At 46.1% G+C, this 21,980-nt stretch overlaps 1 protein-coding gene across 2 annotated transcripts in view; it reads right to left on the bottom strand.

Annotated features, from left to right (window-relative positions):
• Positions 1–21,980, bottom strand: part of LTBP2 (latent transforming growth factor beta binding protein 2) — a 1,419,414-nt gene that overhangs the window by 361,810 nt on the left and 1,035,624 nt on the right. For both annotated transcript variants that reach the window (XM_086937485.1, XM_086937488.1), the window contains exon 16: positions 6,810–6,929. In XM_086937485.1, the coding sequence (XP_086793611.1) occupies positions 6,810–6,929 (120 nt within the window). The remainder of the gene's footprint in view (positions 1–6,809; positions 6,930–21,980) is intronic.

Genomic DNA, 21,980 nt, shown 5'->3' with positions numbered 1-21,980 from the left:
TAATGCAGAGTGCGGAAAACTCTGCTAACTCCGTGAGCAGAGTGGAGTTCACTGCCCAGGGTTAGCTAGTAGCACCATTGTGGAGTACAGGGTTACAAGAAGACAACGAAGCCAATGCTAACTACTGAATGGGACCACTAAAGTTGGTACTTCAATGTATTAAACAACTTGTTACATTAAGCCGACTTGATGCCCAAGTCGAAATTAATGTAACTTGTTGCTACATGCAACTTTTAGAAAGTTGCCACTTAGTGGTCTTTTGCAGATGCTGCCCATGAGACAGCCTCCTGCCAGCCTGGAGAGACGTGTGAACGACTCTTAGGGTAGGTACATATAGAGGCCTGCCGCCGAAGGAGGTGTTACCTCCTGGCAGGAAGCATCAAAGGGTGTTAACCCAAAATTGCGAGCTTAAAATGGGAGATGACCTTTGCAAGGCAAATGGCGAACATCCACGAGAGGTGAAGCTCTTTTGTCTGGTTAGACAGTTTGGAGTCGGGACAGCGAGGGTGAAACCCTGGCCTAACTTTTTTTGTCATGGGTGTGTAGCCCCTAGGTAGCCACACATGTAGGACAGGCTACTGAGCACCACACACCAAAGGAAGGGTTCAGCCATCTTGGAGTGGGCGAAATAGAGCACTCTGGGATAGCTGGATGCCACACTTTATAAGAAGTTGTCATTAGGCAAGAGGGAACTAAGTATTCCCCATAGGGCACATTCTGGGTATAAAAGGGGCACCCCTGCCACACCGAATTCAAATCTCACTTGGACTAGAGAAAAGGACCGAAGATGGGCTGACCTGCTGACCTTAAATCTGGCAAAAAGAGGCTGCCCTGAAGTTGGAATGAACCTACCACTCCATGAGCTAGTGAAGGAAAGAACTGTTCTGTCCTGCTCGAAGAGAAGATGTCCCTGGGCCCCAGTCAGAAGGAGAGACTCCAAGAGTAATTTGGCTGACTTCCTGGTTGCAGGACAGGGCAACAAAAGCTGAAGAAACCTGCCTGGTGAGTTGGTAGCCGATATCACTGGATCATTGCTCCTTGCCCCGGTGCTCAAAAGTTGCACCTGAGTCTGCTGGACTCAGGCGAGTTGCCCACAAGGAGAGTTACTACCAAAAGAAGGAAACCACTGACTTTGTTCTGCTGGAGGACCAGTAGTTCAGTAGCAACTGGACTTTTGCTGAACTCGAATGGACCTTGAAGAACGTTGATGCCAGACTTGCCTCACCAATATCATAGACCAAGGATTAGCCCCAGGAAGTCCCTCATCAACTGCACAGCATCTTCAGTATCCTGGAGCATCTTCAGCATCCTGTATCCCTTGCATCAGGACAACCCCATAGATGTTAATGGCAACTGGCCACTAATGCTGAAACTGGACTGGAAACTGCTTTTCTTGTGAAGGGAACTGTTCCATTGGACCTTGATGACCCCTTGACTGGCTCCCCTCTGGAGTTGATCACCCAAAGTTCTTTTAAGTAACCAGATTCAACGAATTCAATGAATTTGACACTTAAAAACCTTTTCAACTTTTTGTTAAAAAGGTTTTTAAGTGACTAATTCATTGAATTTTCCAATGCTTGTTCACGGCTGAGTGAAAAGTATTGATTTATTATTGTTCAATGTAAATGTAAAACCTATATATCCAGAAACCTCTGGTGGATCTTTTTCATTTTGACGTCTATACATTCGGAAAAATACAATCTATTTTTATAAATTGGTGTCAGATTTTTTGAGAGTCATGTTTCTTTGCTATTCAATTGTTTTGATGCTGTTAAAATGCTTTACACGTGTTCCTTTGTTGAAGCCTGGCTGCTCAAAGCCACAGCTACCCAGGGCTGAGCTAAGGTTTGACAAACAAAAACTGACTGGCCCTAAAGGGGTTGGATGTTTATTACACGGTGAGGCCTCACAACCACACCTTCTAATACAGTCCATGTCCTCACAGTAGTGTATTGCGCGGTGAGCTTTCACAACCACATCATATATTACACCCTATTTCCTCACAAACAGAAAACTCAGAACCTTGGTTATGCTGCTCTTGCTTGGATGTCAGAACTGTACTGACATCAGTTTTTATTTAACCACTAAAAAGTGCTCACAACATAGTTATTATCACAATTATTATCAGTTGTTCTCAAACTCCGCTGTAGATCAAGAAGACGTAAGGGACTTAATGATTTTTACCAGAGCCTATTGGTTAGGCATTTCTTGGAGGTGGAAGCAGAGAGACTGCAACACAGTGAGGACAGTAGCAGGGCACGAGTCGGGGTACCACGCGGGTGGACGGCATCCCCCCACTTATTTCTGAGGGTTTTTCAGGGTGGACGCCGTCCACCCTGCTAAATCAAAACCGCGTCCATCATACCATTACAAAATGGGAGCGCGGCGCGCACAAATTAAACAAAGCATTTTCGTGCTTTCCTGCAATTAGCTCCTTTGCTTTTTCGGAGCGAGTGACCCCCTTGACTCTGCTGCGATTGTCCTCACACGGCCATCACGCCACGGTGACCCCCATCACCCACACTGAATCCGCACTGCTCTGAAGGGCCGAGGCTCCCTTCTGTTTATTTACTGCTGTGGGAAGCAACTTCCGAGCTAGTGCACTGAAGTTTGAAAAACTGCGCTTTTTCGGAAACTTCTCTTTCGATATCCTATCCTGGGCCAGTGCAGCAGCCTGCTGAGTTAATTTTAGCTTAATGATATGGCTTTCCTTGCTCTCATGCGCTCTAATCTGTACTGCACATCAATTATTTATTTACTTAGTTTTGTGTGTATTTATCGTGGTGTACGTGCAGTTTAAGTCTTTTATGGAGTGTATACCAACTGCGCAATATTTAGCGACAAAAACCAATGCAGTAAAAAACGCTGGTGTCTTTTTTAGTAGTATTCTATTCGGCAATATATAACCTACGCAGAATTATATCTCTAACATTTTAGAAATTCCTGACATTATGTGGTCCAAAACAAGGACTTTGCGTACGACTTATTTGATGCCCGTTCAGAAGGAATGTCGTAAATACATGTTTTCAACACTTACATCTCTAAGACTATTTGAAATCCTGCCTAATATGTGGTTCAAAACAATGACTGCGAACCATTTGCTGTATTTAATAATTTACAGAGTAAAAGGATGCTGGTAACTTTATTGAGCAATACCCTCCTCTCAAAAAATTCTCTGCCCCAGCAGCACCCCGTGATGAAGACACCACACAGGGCCACAGGGAAGATGTCCCACAGAATCTCTGACCACACTCACAGAAGTTGTAAATTTACGTTTGAAGTGCATTTCTTTCTGTTATCGAAATTCACTTAGCATTTTATATGTAGACCTGGAAAGCTGCAGCAGTTGCAGGTTCCCAGAAGTAGTTTTGGGGATCTTTTTACAAAGGTGTTTTAACATGCTTAAATGTAACAGGCATAGCTTTACCCACTCATAACCACGACACTATAGTGAAACTGCATTGCAAAACTTTTTTTCTCCATTTGGAAGAAATTGCAAAACTTATTCCTCTAAGCATCAGCAGGTTTTGTGTGCATTCACTCCATGCTGGATTAAGATTTACTCCTGTCCTTGCCAGGAGTAAATCTCCAACCATATCCAGAGTGGGAATGTCTCTTGCTAAGTTTGTGAACATCCAAAAAAACTGGGTGTTCACAAAGTTTGTGGGCATTCCACCTGCTTTCCAAAGCATTCCCTATCATAGAATGCTACGCTGTGACCAGTCTGTATGCAGATGTGCTCACTTATAGGTCTGCATCAGTCTGTAGTCTAATCTCATCTTCAAGATTTCACCAAAAAAGCGCAGGAAATGTATTTTATAGCCCCATGTTCCACGTCGCTCATTTGCAGTAACAGTGTAAGATTATGAGCAAATAAATAGCTTTGTGAATGTAAGTTCATTTTTTGGGGAATATAAATCTATATTTTCAACCATAAATACCAATTTTTTCACCAAAGTTTAACATAGCTGTACAAATGTTTTTGTGCAGTAGGATCCCTCTGCGCATAATGAGGTCCAGTCTCTAATAGGACAACTGTAAGGCGACGGCCTGGGATGTCAACCCAGCTTCCCAACTTAACAAATTATTGTGTAAGCTTGAGCATATCACTCTATATCCCATTGTCTGAGTCCCCATGACTGCTAACATTGTGAGTGCTTAGAACCCACCTGCATATAAGTAAAATCACTAGAAACTGTCCCATTCTGTTCAGTTTCAGAGTAGTTTTCAGTGCTGTGCTACACAAGACTCCTCACTCGCAGAACCCACAATAACATGGTGACCTCACCCTAAGGGACAATCTCCAAAGAGCTTCCAAGAAAAAAGGGATCCGAAAGGATCTCATTCAAGAACCATGCCTCTTAGCACCTTTACAAGCAGTTTCCGAGCAGTGTGGACTCTGCCACACAAAGACCTTTTTGTCATCCTGCCCACCAGCAGCACCCAGAGAAACAAGCCACTATGGAAGGGAAATGTGATGCAATGGTTACAATGCTGACTTTGGAAGCAGCAAACCTGGGGTTTAAACCCCTCTTCCATGCTTGTCTAAACTTATTGTGGCCTTTGGCAAATAAATGTTTATTTCTGGCATTAGTTTCCCTATCTCACATATTGGGAGCCCCTAGAAACACGAACTCGTGCTTTATGAACAACACAGATATTTCTTTTAAGATTGCAAGATCACATATCTGATTCAGTTCTCAGTGTTACACTTTGCATCACCCAGCCTTTTGGCACTGGCAATACTTTTTGCTAATGCTTTTCTGCATCGGCAAAAAGAAAAAATATGATTGTTTGCTGATATGCAACACTAGCAACAAAAACACAAGAGCACTTACGTGTAAAGATGTGGCAGCTATTTTTTCTTTTCTTTTTACATTTCATTTATTGTTCTAAGATGGAAGACGCCAATCTTGGTGGGGTGAATTAAAAAAAGTCCAGGAGAAAGCATTCTAAAGAAACTAGCATTTGCAATGCAATAGGGCACGCATTCACGCAAGTTTGAGCTTTTGGAATTATAAATGACAATGCCTTTTATTTATGTTTTGGGTTTTAAAACATAAATAAAAGGCATTGTTATTTACAATACTACTAGCTTAAACTCTCGCAAATGCAAGACCTATTGCATTGCAAATGCTTGTTTCTTTAGAATGCTGATGTCACTTCCTGTCGTGATGTCACTTCCTGTCGTGATGTCACATCCTGTGACCACGCCTACTTTGGAGAGTCCCCCCACTTCTTTTTTTAGGACTTGTGCCCTGGACAGTAGCCGAGCGTTGGGTGAGAAAGGGGGTGGGTATAGGAGTTTATAGGATTGGGTACTCTGAATTTGTTTACACAGTGCCAGCATGCATCCTTAAGGCAACTTCAGAGCGCGTGAATACTTACTGCTGTTGTCTGTCATTCATGCACAGGTGGAACAGTGTTCAGGAGTTTTACATGGTTCCTGTTTTAGTTGTCTAGAAATTATAAAAGAGTTGCTCTTAACACCTATCCCTTTCTTTAGTATTTATAATTCCCCAAGAGCAGAATTATCTGAATGTGTGTTTTTTGGCGGAGACCTTGTTTTCGACGCCATGGACACTGATGGCTAATGGCGCCGAGGGGGGCTGGGGCTATTTTGTTAAAGGTGCCTGACGTCATAGACTACCTTTCCATTTCAAACTATGATTAATGTATTATAAAGCGAGGTTTACTTTATCTGGAAGATAAACACATATTAGCAGTGTAGCATTAAGTGGAGGCATTACATCCTGAAAGGCAATTAATCATGTTCTGCATTGTGCCTGTAAACAGAATGAGTGCAGCTGAGCCTGTTCAAAGGTGCTGTTGGGCTGGTGCTGTGACATGCTCGCGCCAGCTGGTGGAGGAGGTGACGCAATGCGTCTGAAACAACTCACAGATTGTATGTGCTGTTTGTGACTGTGAATGAAGAGGGGAACAGTAATGAGAATGAGTATGCTTGAGCTAAACTTTCGAATCCACTGGGTATGTGTCAGGCAGCTTTTCATCATTTCCAGCTGCAGCTGGTTTAAAGAAAAATGTGGCACAGAGGGATAAGAGGGGGCTCCATCACCCTACAACAATAACAAGGTTCTTTATGTAGTGCCTCATGTACCACTGTATCTAAGAGCTGTCAAAGTTATTGACTTCGAAAGGACAAAAGGCTGAGTTAGCCATATCGAGCTTCAAAGTCCAGACCAGCATGCCACACAGACAGCAGAAAACGGTTAACTCGCTCAGTTACCAAGCCTCGGAGAGGGCAGCAAAATGTCACTTTGACAAAAATGGCAACAACCCTTGCAATGCCCGTTGTGCATGAGACAAGCACAATCACCCTCTCACTGTGCCAGCCACAGTCACAAAGTCATGATCGTTTTCAAATCATATATGGTGCAAAGCAGGTCCATTTGGGAGAGAACTCCTATAGTACTGAGAGACCTGTACTGGCTTACATTTCTGACGTTTACCCTGAGCCTTTGGCAATAAGACATTTAACGCTCACTGGACCATTTTTATACACAGAATAAGCGGAGAATTTCAATTTTTAGTGATTCCTGATACATTTCTACACATTTTTGGAACATTCATTTTGATGCATAAAGCCACTCCATGTTTTGGCTTTTTTCCAAGCCACTTGTAGTGGAAAACCATGTGTATTTTAAAGCTATTTCCCCGCAGACAATTATGTAAGTTGGATGTGACATCAACAGCAGGTACTTTAACCAACTGAGATAACTCAGAACTATTCATTGATCCAGGGCAGCAATGCAAGACAATGGGTTGAAAATATAAGGACAGTTCTTTACCGAGACATTTTCCACTACTTGGTCTGTAGCCTTCAGGGCATCGGAGACACTCGTACGAACCAGGGGTATTAATGCAGGCATCTCCAGGGCAGGAAGTAGGGAACTGGCACTCATCAACATCTGCAAAGGAAAAATTCCTTCATGAAGGTAAATATATATAAAGTTCCATAAGTAAGTGGAAACACAAATAACCTTTTATCTATAAATGAATGAGAAATACTTCTCCATGAAGCTAACATAATTAGTATTCTATTAAAATATGCAGACAGAAATTACTTTTCATCAACATATACAAGAAAAATACTCCTTCATAAGCTCACCAAAGGGTTACTCCCTCTATCTCTGTTTCTTCCTCACTCATGGAGGACATCCACGGACATATATTAGCTGGAGAAACAAAGACGCACCTGTTTGACAATGAGTTTCATGGCATTGAACATATGGCCAGTGAAAACATGCTTGCAGTCAAGAGCTGGTTTAGCATTGAGGAAGGGCAGGCTGCCGTTGAGGGATATGTCACCAAGCAGTTATTTCCAGCTGTCAGCACACATTCATAAAGGTATTGCATGCATTGCAGTCAATGGAGAATGAAGATGCAGACACTGAAGTGAGAAGGATGGAAATATCGGTGCCTATAGAAATCATTGAGGATGACCGTCGGTCAACTATCCGGCCTGTGGCGGTAAGGTCATGATCGGTGAGCAGTAATTTCAAGGTCCCTAGAGGGGGGCGCCACCCAGAATGGATGGGAGCGCCCGGGGGAGGCGGCCATTGGCCCCTCCCACGGGGAGGCGGCACCCACTAAGGATGGGTCGCCTAAGGGGAGACAGCCATAGGCCCCTCCCAGGGGAGGAGGCTATATGCCCCTCCTACTAATTTCCCGGGGGCCGGATATCCGCGACGGCGGATAGAGAGTGTGGGGATGGGGGGGAGTCCACGCTGTCCTTCCTACAGATACCTCACACGGGAACTCGGACGACCTTTAAGATGGCGTCGAGTGGAAAGGGGGCCCCCACCACGACAAGGGAAATTACAGTTGGCAATGAGGGTACAGTCCTCTGCGCATGCGCCACTCACACCGTGAGGGCGAGAGTTTGGTAGTAGGGATCTGACACCGGTTAAGACCTTGCCGTTGACCCTTAATGCTAGGATGTACAATTTTAATTTAGAATGTATGCATTTGCAGGATGTTAGACTCGGCTAGGAAACCTTTGTATTAGAGATCTGTTAAGGTTAGCCAAAGAACATGTCTTCATCGAAATGTAATAAATGTAAAATTGTACATGATTATGAAACTTTTATTTAATGTTTTAAATTTTGTTTCATATTTTAATAAATACGGCCGGGAGGGTGACTCCCTCCCGCCTTCCAAAAGTTCAAGCCTGCGTCTGACTACCCATCATTGGGGATTGTGTTGGGAGGGGGTGACGGGCATCCCGGCCATATGAAGATGCAGACACTGAAGTGAGAAGGATGGAAATATCGGTGCCTATAGAAATCATTGAGGATGACCGTCACACATTGAGGGCATAATAACCATGCACTTTCAAAAATCCGCAATATAGGTGGTATGTAAAATAGACATTTATCCTTGCTGTATTGTAGATGGGTACCAATGCGAAAGTACTGATACTGGCATACTAGAGGTAACTCTTAGCACAGGGGGCACTCACTACAAAAGGCTGGTGATAGCACATTGGTGGTAATTCTAGGCATAACGGAGAACAACTGTGGTAGATTGCGGGTGTAACTATGTCAAAATGCCTGGCGCTGACATACCGAGGTAATGTTTGGCATAAGGATCACAAAATTATGGCAACAGAACATTTTATGGAATTTTTGGAAATTCATAGCATATTTTTTTTTTACAAATGGGGTCTGCTCCTGGAGGTCAGGTTTTATTGTCTTGTCATATTTAATTAGTGTCTCTTCAGAGGCTATGGTGCTTTAGTAAATGTATGTGAAAATTGTGCTTTAAAATACCCTATTTGACCCCATTTTTTTTCAAACTTTTATCTGGGGAGTACTTCCTCCAGGTCCCTCAAAAAGAGATCAGCCTCATTCCTGTTGCTTATTCGCTCACTTCATGGCAGCATTAAGCCCCAGCCCTTTCAAAGATCCCCGCTGTAGGTGGTATCTAAACTAGCCATTTACTTGTGCTGTGTTGTTATATTAATCATGCATTTAATATGGAACTTAATCAATGTCTATTATTATGATGTCATCAGGGTTAAGGTCATGTGACATGCATTCCTGGGAAGAATCAGAGTCAAATGTCATAATATCCCATTTCCTGTGATGCTATTTAGGTCAAATGGTGTGTAATATCACTTCTGCTACTCCTGGAAATTTGGTGAAGCGACGTCCATGTTGCTACCAGTTGTGAGAACCATCACGTTGCACAAAGTCTGTGCCTGGATTTGGCATTTGAAAGGCAAGCAAACACAACCTTTTTTTAGCCTTAAACAGTGAATCCACATCCCCAGTTTGGAAAATGTACATGATTGTGGAATATAAACCACCCCACATTATTCTAATACCAAGTTCTTCTTGAACAAATGAAGGAGAGCACCACGTAGTAACCAAAATACTGCTGTGCAATCAGGGTTGGTGTCTGTCTGATAACCATTACAATGGTTTTGGTGGCCTCAACTCCGTTTTGAAACGAAGACCCTAAATACAAACAACAACAAACTGTGCAGTTTCTGGCGCTTACTGCATAAATTACGTGTAAGTGCTGAGTCTTAATTAATTTCCGTGGGCCACTCACTGGACCCTTCAAAAACTGTAAATGTAATCGTCTCCCCTTTTAATTTTAGAAAGGCAGTTTTTACGACACCGGGCCAATTAATTTTCTTGCCGCCTAGGAACTAAAGTGATATTTCTCTAAGTAAGTTCAAAAGCAAAGCAAAGTAAAGCGCGTAATCTAGCCTATAATATACTGGGTCTAGTACAATTGATGTTCATGCCGCCTAGAAATCGAAGGTTTACATTGTTCTAAATAAGTCTTCAAGCTAAGTAAAGCACGTAAATGAGTCTGCGACTGTCAGTGTCAGCTCTTATGTGCAGCTATAAAAGAAAAAAGGATTTTCTAAGGAAGCGAGGGCAATCTAATTATGCCTAATTTCTAAAATCTTTATCTGGAAAATTTCAAATTAATTTCTTGGTCTGTTCTGTACAATACCTTAGGACTAAATCTAATTTTATTATTAGTTTCAGGGAAGCGCACGTCCTGATGATGATCTAAATCAAACTAGATCGAAACGCCGTCGACAAACTCAAGGAAAAACTCCCTCATTTTTTATTGTATATAATTTGCGTGGGAATACCCTTGTGGTGACATCTTTGTATATAAATGTATATAAATGTTTTTTAATATATTCACTAAAGTCACTTTGAGCACTTTTTTGTCACACATGTGAGCACCTGATAAGAAATCTATTATCGCTATCGTTAATTCTGTTTAAATTGTAATAAAATTGACCTATATGGTATTCTACCGAGACCTTCTTCCAGACTCAATTTTATGAATTAATTTCATAATTTACAATATTTCTCTTAGGATCTCGTTGAGGCCACCAAAACCATTGTAATCTTTACAAGTACTCTCAACCCCAGGTTTCATTAATGGGGTACCCTTGTCCTTTTTAAATATTGTCTGATAACCAGGCTTCCAGAAGTTAATGGACATCACCTGAAGTCGCAGTTTCTGCTGGAGAAGCTAAGGTTCTGCATGAAGTGCTTAGAAACCCGTCTTCCTGCTGGGAGGGGAAATGAATATGGCTGGCCCAGCAGGAAGAGAAACTATCATGGGAGAGAAACCCACTGTGCTCCTAAGAAGCTGAGAAGCGCTCCGAGAAAGCTGACTTTCCCCAGAGTGCAAAGCCAGGAGTGACCTGTGTTTCGAAGCCTCAACCCCAGTTACCCCACACTGTTTCCACGCAAGCTGCTCTTGAGACTGCATCTCAACAGCTCCATCTGTTAATACAAAAAGATGTCACCAAAAATCGAGAAGTCCTAATCGGGTCCAGAGACTGCAACTGTCAGAGGACTCCATTACAAGGAGATCGGCACAGAGGTCACAATTCACACCTCCAAGACTTCGATGTAGTCGGTCAGGAGGACTGCTGCTGCTGGGACAGGACATTGCTGTGCAGGCCCACACCACCGATTATCTCTGAGACCATTGACCAGAGCGAGGCTGCTAGCATGGCCCACGCCACGAGGACGGGTGCCGGTCGTTTTCTGCTGCACGGCCTTAACTACCACATAAGTCAGCAGGTAAAAACTCAGGTCCTATACTGCATGGAGGTCTAAAGACTGAAAGCATACAGATGGGTCTGCCGGATCGCCATGAATGTTTGCCAAGAAAGGGTAAAGAAAAAATTTACTGAGTTGCACCAGTGACAGAAACTAAGTCATATGTCCCTGTACCTAATCCTTGCCTAAAACACATTGTATTATAGAGACTACACATACAGAGTCTTGACAACAGGGCGAGGAAAGAGGGGATAGTGGGAAAACAATAGGAAGTTGTGGGTGTACTGCCTCACTGTCAATTCCAATGTAGTTTTCAACCCCTGTTATTAATCCTGTATGCCTCTCCCGTTAATTGTGTAGTATTTGGTCCTTTTGTGCGATTAAAGTACTTTCTTTTTTTCCTTTTTTTATACAGATAAGCACTGGCTGGACATTAGGTTACTGTGTCTGTTGGCTTACTGTTGCGTTCTGAGCTCTTGCCCTCTACACTAGCACCATGAAAAGCCAGTTACTGCTTGTCCTCGCTTCTCTGAGAGCCAAATGCAAAACGTAATGTACTTGGCCCAGACTGCAGCCATATTAAAATGGACACCAGTGACAAACTACCTAAACCAGGACGGCTGAGGCCCACTAGCCCCTGTCTAACAGCAGGCCTTCATGGGATAAATCCATGGGCCTGTGCTAAGAGCCTACCACAACATCCACTTCAAGCTTTTTCTCCCCGCAGTAATTTATCCTTCATTATTAGTTTTGAACAAAAGCGAATTCTAGAAACAGGTTAGGGGTACTGCATTCATAATGTCAAGCATTCCTGGCAATATAATAAAAACATTGGCCACAAAAATATTGTGACATATCAATTTAGACTCAACTACATTTGAAAGACGTTAAAAGTTAATTTTAAGGGGGAGGAGTCGAGCCAGCGACCAAGATGGCCGCTTGAGCATCAGCTCCGCCGGCCGCCACATCCTGACCGACTAGCTGGCACATCATCCTGAGTCCTGTCCCTACCATCGGGTGGAGGACCAGCTCCTGAGTCACTAGGCGAAATTCTGGTTCATTTGGTGGCCACGGCGACCGAATATCGTCGTCGAGAAAATTGGGGCCTGTGGTCTCAGAGACCGGGGACCCGGGTGTGAAACCATCCGGGACGGAGTGCAACAACATCGGCCACAGAGACCGGAAGTGGCCGGACGGGTCCTGCTTTGTCGCATTCGGGTCGCGACTGCGACGACGTGCGCCTCTCAACCTGACTTGGAGTTCGACCATCGCAGCACCAACCCATACTCGATTGAGGAGTAGTGGGTTTCGCCCGCATTTGTGTTTGAGATGGCATCGAGAGACTCTGAAAAGCCTCAGCAGAAGAAAAACGAATCGACAGGTCCAGTCGAATCGCATCGACAAATATGCCATTTTCCAAGGGGTCCCCCAGTGATGCAAAACGACCTCCGGTTGAAGGTACCGAAGGGGATTCAGTCAGCGACGACCCCACTATGAAGGACCTAATGGCTGCGATTACTGGGGTCCAATCTTCCTTGGGCAAGATGGACACACAACTGGACACTGTCGCAACTTAGGTGGGTCTTCTCAGGGCTGACCTCACCAAAACTACCAAGAAGGTCAAGAACTTGGAGGTTAAAACAACGAGCCTCATTAAGGACGTCTCTGAGCTCCAGAAAGAAGTGCGCGACCTCAAGGCGGCCCGGCACCAAATTGATAGCAAGCTCGATGAGTATGAGGGTCGGGCACGCCGCAATAATGTCCACATTTTGGGGGTTCTGGAGAAATCCGAAGAGGCGACCCCAGACCTCTTTGTCGAGGATCTTATCCTGAACCATCTCAAGCCGAAGGGCTTTAGTAATTTTTTCACTGTGAAGAGGGCACACAGGATTCCCGGAGGCCGCCCGAAGGTTGGGACTTCTCCGCGTCCCATTATTGCTCGGGTCCTGAACTTTCGCGACGGGACGCCATTTTGCAAATGGCGAGGTCCACAGGTCCGTTGGCCTACGAGAACGCTTCGCTGTTGTTCTTTCCGGACTTCACTCAGATGGTCCAGAGACAGCGACAAGGCTTTATGTCCGTAAAGCGGCGGTTGAGAGACAGGGATGTGAAATACTCAATGTTGTATCCCGCGCGATTGAGGATCAAACATGACGGAAAGACTTGGTTCTTTGATAACCCAGAGGTGGCCGCGGACTGGTTGGACCATGTGGAAGCATCGGACTCTGGGGCTCAGTCCCGAACGGATAGCGAAGAATAGCATACTGCTTATGACTGTAAGCCGCACTCATTCTATCGCTGGTGCAGGGTGTCTGGTTGGGGCTGTTCGTTCTCTTCCCCCCCCCACCTTCTGGACAATTTTTCTCTATTATTTCATTTTGCTCGAGACTCTTCATATATGTGATTGTTGCGGTTGGGGGGGATAATGGTTGGTTTGGGGTGGTGGGGGCAGGCGGCCTGTTGTAAGGTCCTCCTCCGTTTTTCTGCTTTTAGATACTTGTTAGTGGGGGAGACAGGCACACTGCAAGTTGGGGATGTGCGTTTACCATATGCAGGGGTGCAGGGTGGGGGGTTGGGGGTTTGGTTGTTGGGGACTTCTATGTGTTGATTTGTTTGTTGTGAATGACCAGGGATTGCTAAGGGGGCCTTCGGATCTCCTGTTCCTTATTGGAAGGATGCATGGCTGCCGCTAGACAGGGCCTGGGGTTCTCCGTCCTTAGCTGGAATGTGAATGGTTTGGGTGACAAGATAAAACACACTATGGTGAGTCAACTCATTAGACGGCAAATGCCGGATGTCGTCTTGCTGCAGGAAACGCATCTAATGGGGAAGCGATGTATGGAGTTGCACAGGGGAGGGTATAAGCGTGTTGCTCACGCTGGTTTTACTTCTGGATCGAGGGGAGTGGGCATATTAGTGAAGAACTCCTTTCCCTTCACGATCCGATCTACTTGGTCTGACCATCGTGGTCGCTATATAGGTGTATCGGGTCTCTGGGAGGGTAGAACGGTCACGTTTGTGTCTATTTATGTCCCCCCCCGGCATTGCAGGCTGACACGTTTTGTGACTTAGGTCGGATATTTCTCACACTGCCCGTCGGCATTATGGTGCTGGGCGGGGATTTTAATGCAGTCATGGATGGCGAACTAGATAGGCGCCCCTCCCGTGTGTTGTTGCCCTCTCGTAGGTGGTTACCCGACTTCATTTCCACGTCTGGGTTGTTAGATGCATGGCGTCTCAGACATCCGAGTGCCACTGAGTATACACATGCCTCTGCGGCGCACCATTCCCTCTCCAGAATTGATCATGTGCTTTTGCCGGCGGCTCAGGCAACCTTAATTAGTGAAGTGGCCCATTTGGCGAGGGGGGTCTCCGACCACTCGCCGATTTGGCTTCGGCTGTGTTTGGGGCAGGGCGATATTGGTAGAATAGCTCCCATAAGTGCGTGGCATCTGAAAGACCCTGTGGTGAAAAAGGAACTTAAGCGGGTCACAGATAGTTTTTTCCGCGAAAACGAATGTTCAGTCACATCAAGGTGTTCTCTTTGGGAGGCATTGCAGACTGTAATATGAGGAGAGGCCATCTCCCTTGTATCCGGGCAGAAGAAGAAGAGGAGGGAGGAACTAGATAGAGTGGAGGCGGAGCTTGTGGCCTTGGAAATCGCTGCTTCCTCGGGGAGCGACCGTGGGGCGAGTCATCGCCTCGGGCTACTCTGGGAAGAATACAAGTCTATGACACGTGATGGCGCGAAGGTGCAACACGCCTCAACGCAGAGTAGGCTCTATGAGCACGGCGACAAGGCGGGGAAGTAGATCGCCTGGTTGGAAAAGGGTGACGGGGGGTCTCGTTTGGTCCCGGAACTGAATGTGGGCCCCGCGGTCACGTCGGATCCCCAGTCGATAGTTCAGGAATTTGGTGATATTATGAGGAGATATACACCGCGGCTGGAACGTTTACAGAGGTCGATAACGCCGACATGATCCGTGATATACCGATGCCTGCCTTGTCGGATGATGATAGGAATTTACTAGACTCCGCCCTCACCGACGACGAGGTGGCAATGGCTATAAGGGGGGGTCCACTCTGGCAAGGCTTCAGGCCCCAATGGCCTTCCCATTGAGTTGTTTAAGCCACATGCAGACAGATTGGCTCCATATCTGTAGGATATGTACATGGAAAGCCGGGATCGGGGGATCCTGCCGCACGACCAACGAGTTGCCAACATTGTTGTAATCTATAAGGAGGGTAAACCTAGACTAGACTGCTCTTCTTACCGCCCTATTTCTTTGTTGAATGCGGAGCCCAAGATTTTGGCCAAACTGCTAGCCACCCGGTTGGTGAAGGTTATCTCGACCTTCATCCATCCAGATCAGTCCGGTTTTATGCCTCGGCGTAACACCGCGCTTAATCTCTGTCGTTTGCATGGGGTGGTGGCGGGTGCGTCTCACATCCATGAACCAGCAGTTTTATTGTCACTCGATGCCACCATGGCTTTTGACCGCGTGGACTGGCCTTACCTATTTGCGGTCTTGACGAAGCTGGGATTTGGCCCTGTATTTATTGGCTGGGTCCGTCTTTTATATTCGGCCCCCATGTCTCATGTGGTCGTGAATAACCATAGGTCGCGTGACTTTTCTCTCGGAAGGGGGACATGCAAGGGATGCCCCCTATCGCCTCTTTTATTCGCTTTGGCTTTGGAACCGCTAGCGGCCTGGGTGCGGTGGGACCGCTCGATCAGAGGGCTGCGTTGGACCGCGGACTGGGAGGACAAGATTTCGTTTTACGCTGACGATATTTTGCTATACTTGACCTCCCCACGCAGCTCCCTTATTGTCTTTATGGACGTTTTGGCCATCTTCGGCAGGTATTCTGTTTTTTTGCGATCAATTGGGCGAAGTCCGTCCTTTTTGTGTTGAGCGGAGAACCCCCCAGAGTGCCTGAAAATTGTTCTGTGAGGCTGGAGTCGGTTAGCTTTCGTTATCTAGGGATCCAGATTTCTGGTGATCCCAAGGTGCGCTTCCGATTGAATCTATTGCCTCCCTTAGCTAGACTCTGGTCAGATGTTGCACAGTGGAAAACGCTCCCACTTTCCCTCTTGGGCCGTGCCATCCTCTTTAAAAGGATGGCTCTCCCACGATTCCTATATGCACTACAGAACTCCTTCGACCCTGTGCCACAGTCGTACTTCAGTGAGATTGAGTCTTTACAGCGTAGCCTCCTGTGGGAGGGGAGGCCGCGCATTGCCTTGTCGAAATTGATGTTGCCATGGTACGACGGAGGCATTGGTTTGCCTAACATTCGGAAATACTATTGGGCGTCACAGCTGGCCCCCATAAACCACGCTATATACGGCTCGCCGATAGACCCTGGTTATGCGATGGACCGCGGTCAAGTGCCGGGGGGAGAGTACACCTGTGTTCTATATGCGAAGCGTGGTCGATTCCTGTTGGTGGGGCCTCCTTCGATTTCCACTAGAGTGTGGCATGAGGCCAATAAGCACCTCAAGTGGGCTGGTCGTTTGACTTTGGCTACTCCCTTGTGGAGTTCTGAGATGCTGGGGATGCTCTGGAAGACTAAGGGGTTTGATCGCTGGGACTTAATTGGTATAACGCAGGTTCGCGATATATGGGGTAAGGATAGGGTGCTGACATTTGAGGAATTACAGGCTAAATATCAGCTGAATGAGACAGAACGGTTTAGGTACCTCCAGATCAGGCATGCTCTGAGCGCCGCTGTCCCCAGAGGTGAGACACCCCCAGTGGCCTCCCCATTAGAGGATCGTTTGCTCGATGGCCTAGTACCCACTAGAGTTATCTCCTTAACGTATAGCAAGCTGATCAACCATACCGAGGACCCCTTGGTGTAGTTGCACAGACAGTGGGTTGCTGATGGCTTTGTTCTTGATGACGTGGATTGGAGTGAGGCGGTGGCGTCCCCCACGGAGGTAGCGGTCCCCATGATGCTTCGTTTGGTCCAACTCAGGATTTTGCACCGCTCCTATGTCACGGGAGGATGGGCTTGGCTGGGTCTGCTGATTGCCAAAGAGGGTGTGGGCTACCTGGAACGTTCCTGCACATACTGTGGGAGTGTGAGTGGGTTCGTGAATTCTGGACCAAGATACATTAAAAAATGAGTGAAGTATGGGGAGTGAGGGTTGCGCTGGAGGCCAGGAGATGCTTGTTGAATGTGTGGGAGCCTACGGACCTACCGAGCTTTGGTAAGGTCTGGGTGGCTCTCGCGTGTGTGATCGCTAAACGAAACATAGCGCAGCTCTGGGGTGCCTCTCGGGCACCTTGAGTAAGGAAATGGATGGAAGATCTTGACTGGTGTATGTGTGTGAGAAGTCAGTGTATCTATCCAGTCAGTGTATCTATCCAGGGGGCGACCACGCAAATGGGTCAAGATCTGGGGAGCCTGGAATGCCTATTGTGGTGATATCTGTGAGCCGCCAGACCTGGAACCTACAGAAATGGACAGGGAGGACGCCTAGGTCTGTTTCCTTTCTTTTTAATCTTAAGCTGTCATCGTCGGGAGCAGCATCCATAAATATGTAACTGTGGTCACCCGATACTCCCTGGTCATTGTTTATGTGTTGTATTGTTGATTTCTTTTGCTAATAAAAAGAATTAAAAAAAAAATTGGAAAAAAAAAAGTTAATTTTATATGAGTACTTAAATTATGTTCAGGGAAATTTGTGTGACAGATACTGTCGCATGATGGCTCTTTCATGGTCAGATATACTAAGAGAAGGCTGAAGATGTAGAGGTGTGCTCACGCCGTAGTAATGTGCTCCTGATTGGAACTCGGAGGGCACGTTCCCGCAGAATTTCATTGAGCACTGGCTTCTCTGCAGTATTTTCGAGGACGTCATGTCACCGCACATTGTGGTGGAGAGGACCTAGAGGATTCCAACATGTTGGCTGCCCCCCTGCAGCACCACCCCGTCCGATGATAGCGAAACTCCTGAACTATAGGGATTGTGACCGTGGCCTCCAAAAAGCTTGTTAATATGGATGTTGAGAATTTAAAAGTACAGATATTCCCTGATTTCACCAACATGATCCAAAGGCAAAGGTTCACATTCTAAAACAATAGGGCTTTGCTCCTGAAACATGATATTTGCTTCGCTCTATTTCCAGCAAGCCTGAGGATACTGGACAATGATAACACATGCTTCCATCATAATACGGACGAAGTACTGGTCTGGTAGCAAAGCAAGGGTATTTAACATGATCTCGGTATTGATGAGCCCCAACTGAGATGCAAGACAGGCTTCTGAAGAAGGAAATCGCCACAAACTTCGTGCAGCAGGCCACCAGAGAAGCCGATTAGGAGTAGGTCCTACTGGACAGAGTGAGGAAGTCGCCGCACACAGCCTCGGAGCAAAGTTCTTCTGTGAGGGTCTCAGAACTGATGACACATCAACACAGGACAGGGTCAATGGACCTCTGGGTCAGCTCTTTCCCCCAATGACAGTCAAATATGTACCTTAAAATGTACATTAACTAGTTGTGGGAAGTGGTGATGAGTCATGAGTGGAAGCTGCTTAGGTGACAAAGAAAGGTAATGGGGGTCCCCTTGTTTTGGGGTTGACATTTTTAGGTCTCGCTGAGCAAATGCGCTTGTGCATTGCTCCGGCCAGATTATAGTAAGCGGAAAAGAACAGTCTACCAAAACGGCTGCGGATCGCATACAGTTCATGTGATATATGCGCATGCACGCTAGCCACATAACACACCACCATTTGTCTGTGCCTCGGCATCAGACTTCAAAGGATGCCGCTCCCCCACCCCACACGTGCACATCGCGCACCACCATTTGTCTGTGCCTCGGCATCAGACTTCAAAGGCTGCCGCTCCCCCGCCCCCACAGCAATGCCGATAGCTTGTTTCTGGACCAAAGTGAAAGCCTACCGTGCATGTTTACAGTAGTCTTGCTCCTCAAATGCTGTTGCTGTGTTGCCATCTCTCTAGGAACACTCAAAAACACTCGGAATTGCTAGTTGCAATGCTACATTCGCTATGCTTTGCCTCTAGTTTTATTTCCCACTTCCGGGCTTGTTACTTATTACCGACGCCCACTTGCAGCCCCATTGTGACGTTTCCTCTTAGAGCCTCGGCATCTTTCCTGTGCGCCTCCGAGCACTACAGGGGGTTTGCCCTACAAACACATCATTTTATGTTTGCGTTCCCTGCCTCATAGTGCCTCTGCGTCTTTCCTGGCGCCTTCGAGAGCTACACGGCCTCTACCCTGCTTACACAAACACATAATTCCACTTGTTTTCAAGGACACCCACAGCTACAAAGTTACATCGCCGAGCTCGTCTCAGTCCCGGGAAATGGCAAAAAGTTACTTTAAACACCCTCGACAGGCCTGCCTCAGCCCTCCCCAGCATGTAATGTAATGTAATGTAGTCTTGTAAAGCGCACTGCTACCCTGAGGCGTCGTGTCGCTGTAGACCGCTGGGGAACCCGTCCTGGCTATCCCTGTGAGATGGTCCCTACTGGGTATCTCCAAGGTGAAACTAGGCATCCCCGGCGAATGTGGGGGGCCGTTGTAGAGATGAAGCAAGCTAATGCCCAGAGTTGCCGAGTGTGATCCCTGGTTAGAGTAGGCACCGAGGCGAGAATTATCGAGTCCGCTGACCCTGGTCCACGACCCTGCCGTGTCGGGAATTGAACCCTGGTCCCGGGCCGTTCTCTGCTTCCGGGTCTGCCGCCTTTAACCAGTGAGCCACACCACTCCATGTCCTAGGCAGCGCTGCCAAGCCAGCACAAGCAGGCACAAAAAGAAGGCATGGAACAAAACCTCGCATTCCGCCTCCTTTTACAAACACACACAATGCAAGGCTGCCAAGCCCGACCTCGGAGCGAGAGAGCACAGGCATTAACCATTCACCAACTGCCCCGGAGAACAATATCTCTCAACCCGCCCTCAGATACCTTTTGCCCTAGTTACCCCTCTCGAATTGCCTCAGTACTTCTTCCCGCAAGTCTCTATCAAGCTTTGCAGACCACGCTCCCTTTTAAAACGTGTCATCCTCCCCGACCCAGCCTATCTGAAATATTATAATTATAAATACGGCCTTAAAGGGCTTTCAAACCTCCCATGTAGCATTTATATCCCACATTAACCCTTCTCTATAAACTTCTCCTGCCTCTTTCCTTAAGACACATCCCCCACGACCTTCCCCAAAATGACTCCTGTCCCCTCCCTTTAAACTGTCACATTAATTCCTTCAAACCTCTCCTTCCTTTACATGTCTATAACCTCCCCCCGCTCATCCCACAAAGCATTTCGAACTAGAACACGGGGCAGTGACTACAAAACAGAATATCTGCTTTCTACGTACAACGGTGTCATGGATTTCTGTAAGGTTGGAATATCATTGTTCGTACGTATAGAACAACATTTACACAATTAAATACGTTCCATATAGGTTTTATAGTGACACTGGAGTATATATTCGTATATTTGCATTCATACTTTATACGTAACCCTCTATGAACGCTAGCAGGCAACATGCGAGAAAGGGGCGTGGTCTGCGTGCAAAGCGTGGCGAACTGACACAGTATGTAAACAATGAAAGAAGATGTCTCACCAGCACGATATTTGTAAACACGTGAGCTCACACCAAAGCCTTACCAGAGCAAGCATTTTTGCCTTTAATCTCAGGTTGAAAAATCTGAACTCTGCAGCAGTGCCATCAGTCACGCCTTTGAGGTAACTTCAAAGAGACTTGTTATATTTGTTTCATAGTCACATCATGTCAGAACTGAAGCATTTTCAATGTTATAAAAAATGAAGCCGTAGTTGTTGCTTATTTATCATATGCAACTAACATCCACTGACAAAGGCAATAGTCCTGGCTTATTGTAAGTGTAATATTACTTGTTGTTTTATATATCTGGATGCAAATACCGAAGAGCAGAATTCCAGTCGGGCAGCCCACTATGCTAAACACAGATTTTTAGCTCATGTGTTTCTAAGCCACGCCCTTAACTGCATCGGCCATGACCCTTTGAGAGACCCCCCCCAGTTTTTTCATCCCACTTAAAGACCTGATAACAATCATATATATCTCACTGAAAAAAAGCCATACAAATTCTACTCCTCTGATAAAAGTAGTAACTCAAACCAATAGCAACCATGAGGCACCAAAACACAGTCTATAGATCAACCTGAAATTAATGTGAATGTTTTTAATTTCATTGCAGTGGGCTTCCAAAACCCTCTATTCCACCACTGGGATCAATCACAATTCATTTGCATCTGGTTGACAGTAATTTCTATCTGGGTTTTTAGCAACGGGGGCAGGGAGGCAAACAATGATGTATTCTGTCACTCATCCACTGTATGTTCATCTGTAAACATGTGCACATGTGCGTCTGTACTTTCCTCCGTAGAGTCAATCACGTGCAGAGTCTTCTGTGGTGCTTTATTAAGGACTTGCTCGGAATGCTCAGAAACCACCTTCGTGCGATGCACGAGCCGTGAGTAAGGCAAACGACCAATTTTTATTACCCTTTTAAAATGTTCAAGGTCATACGGCTTCCAGATGCCATTCACTTGACTGATTGTACTCAAACACGCCGTATTGATGATGTCCTGTGTAATCCGATAGAAGTCTCTTGCGCACAAGCACGCGCGTGACGTTAACAGAACTTTTGTTAGTCGCGTGCGCACAAATCGCGTTTTTTTTTATTATTTCATTTCGCGGCTCTCTTAGCACTGAGGCACGGGGGCTCTTCACTCTGAGTGAAAACCGAGGCTCGCTAGTGTCTGACATCCGAGCAGGTGCGACTGGTTCTTTCCCACTTTAGAGATGCCATTAATCAAACATTTTATTAAATACATTGCATGCATTTCCACAGTGCTAGTTTGTTGCTGCTTCCCATATTGTGAATGGCT

The sequence above is a fragment of the Lissotriton vulgaris genome, chromosome 9 (assembly GCF_964263255.1).
Source record: "Lissotriton vulgaris chromosome 9, aLisVul1.2, whole genome shotgun sequence".
Lineage (NCBI taxonomy): Eukaryota > Metazoa > Chordata > Amphibia > Caudata > Salamandridae > Lissotriton > Lissotriton vulgaris.
The sequence above is the reverse complement of the archived record's forward strand: the minus strand, read 5'-3'. Positions and strand labels throughout refer to the sequence as shown.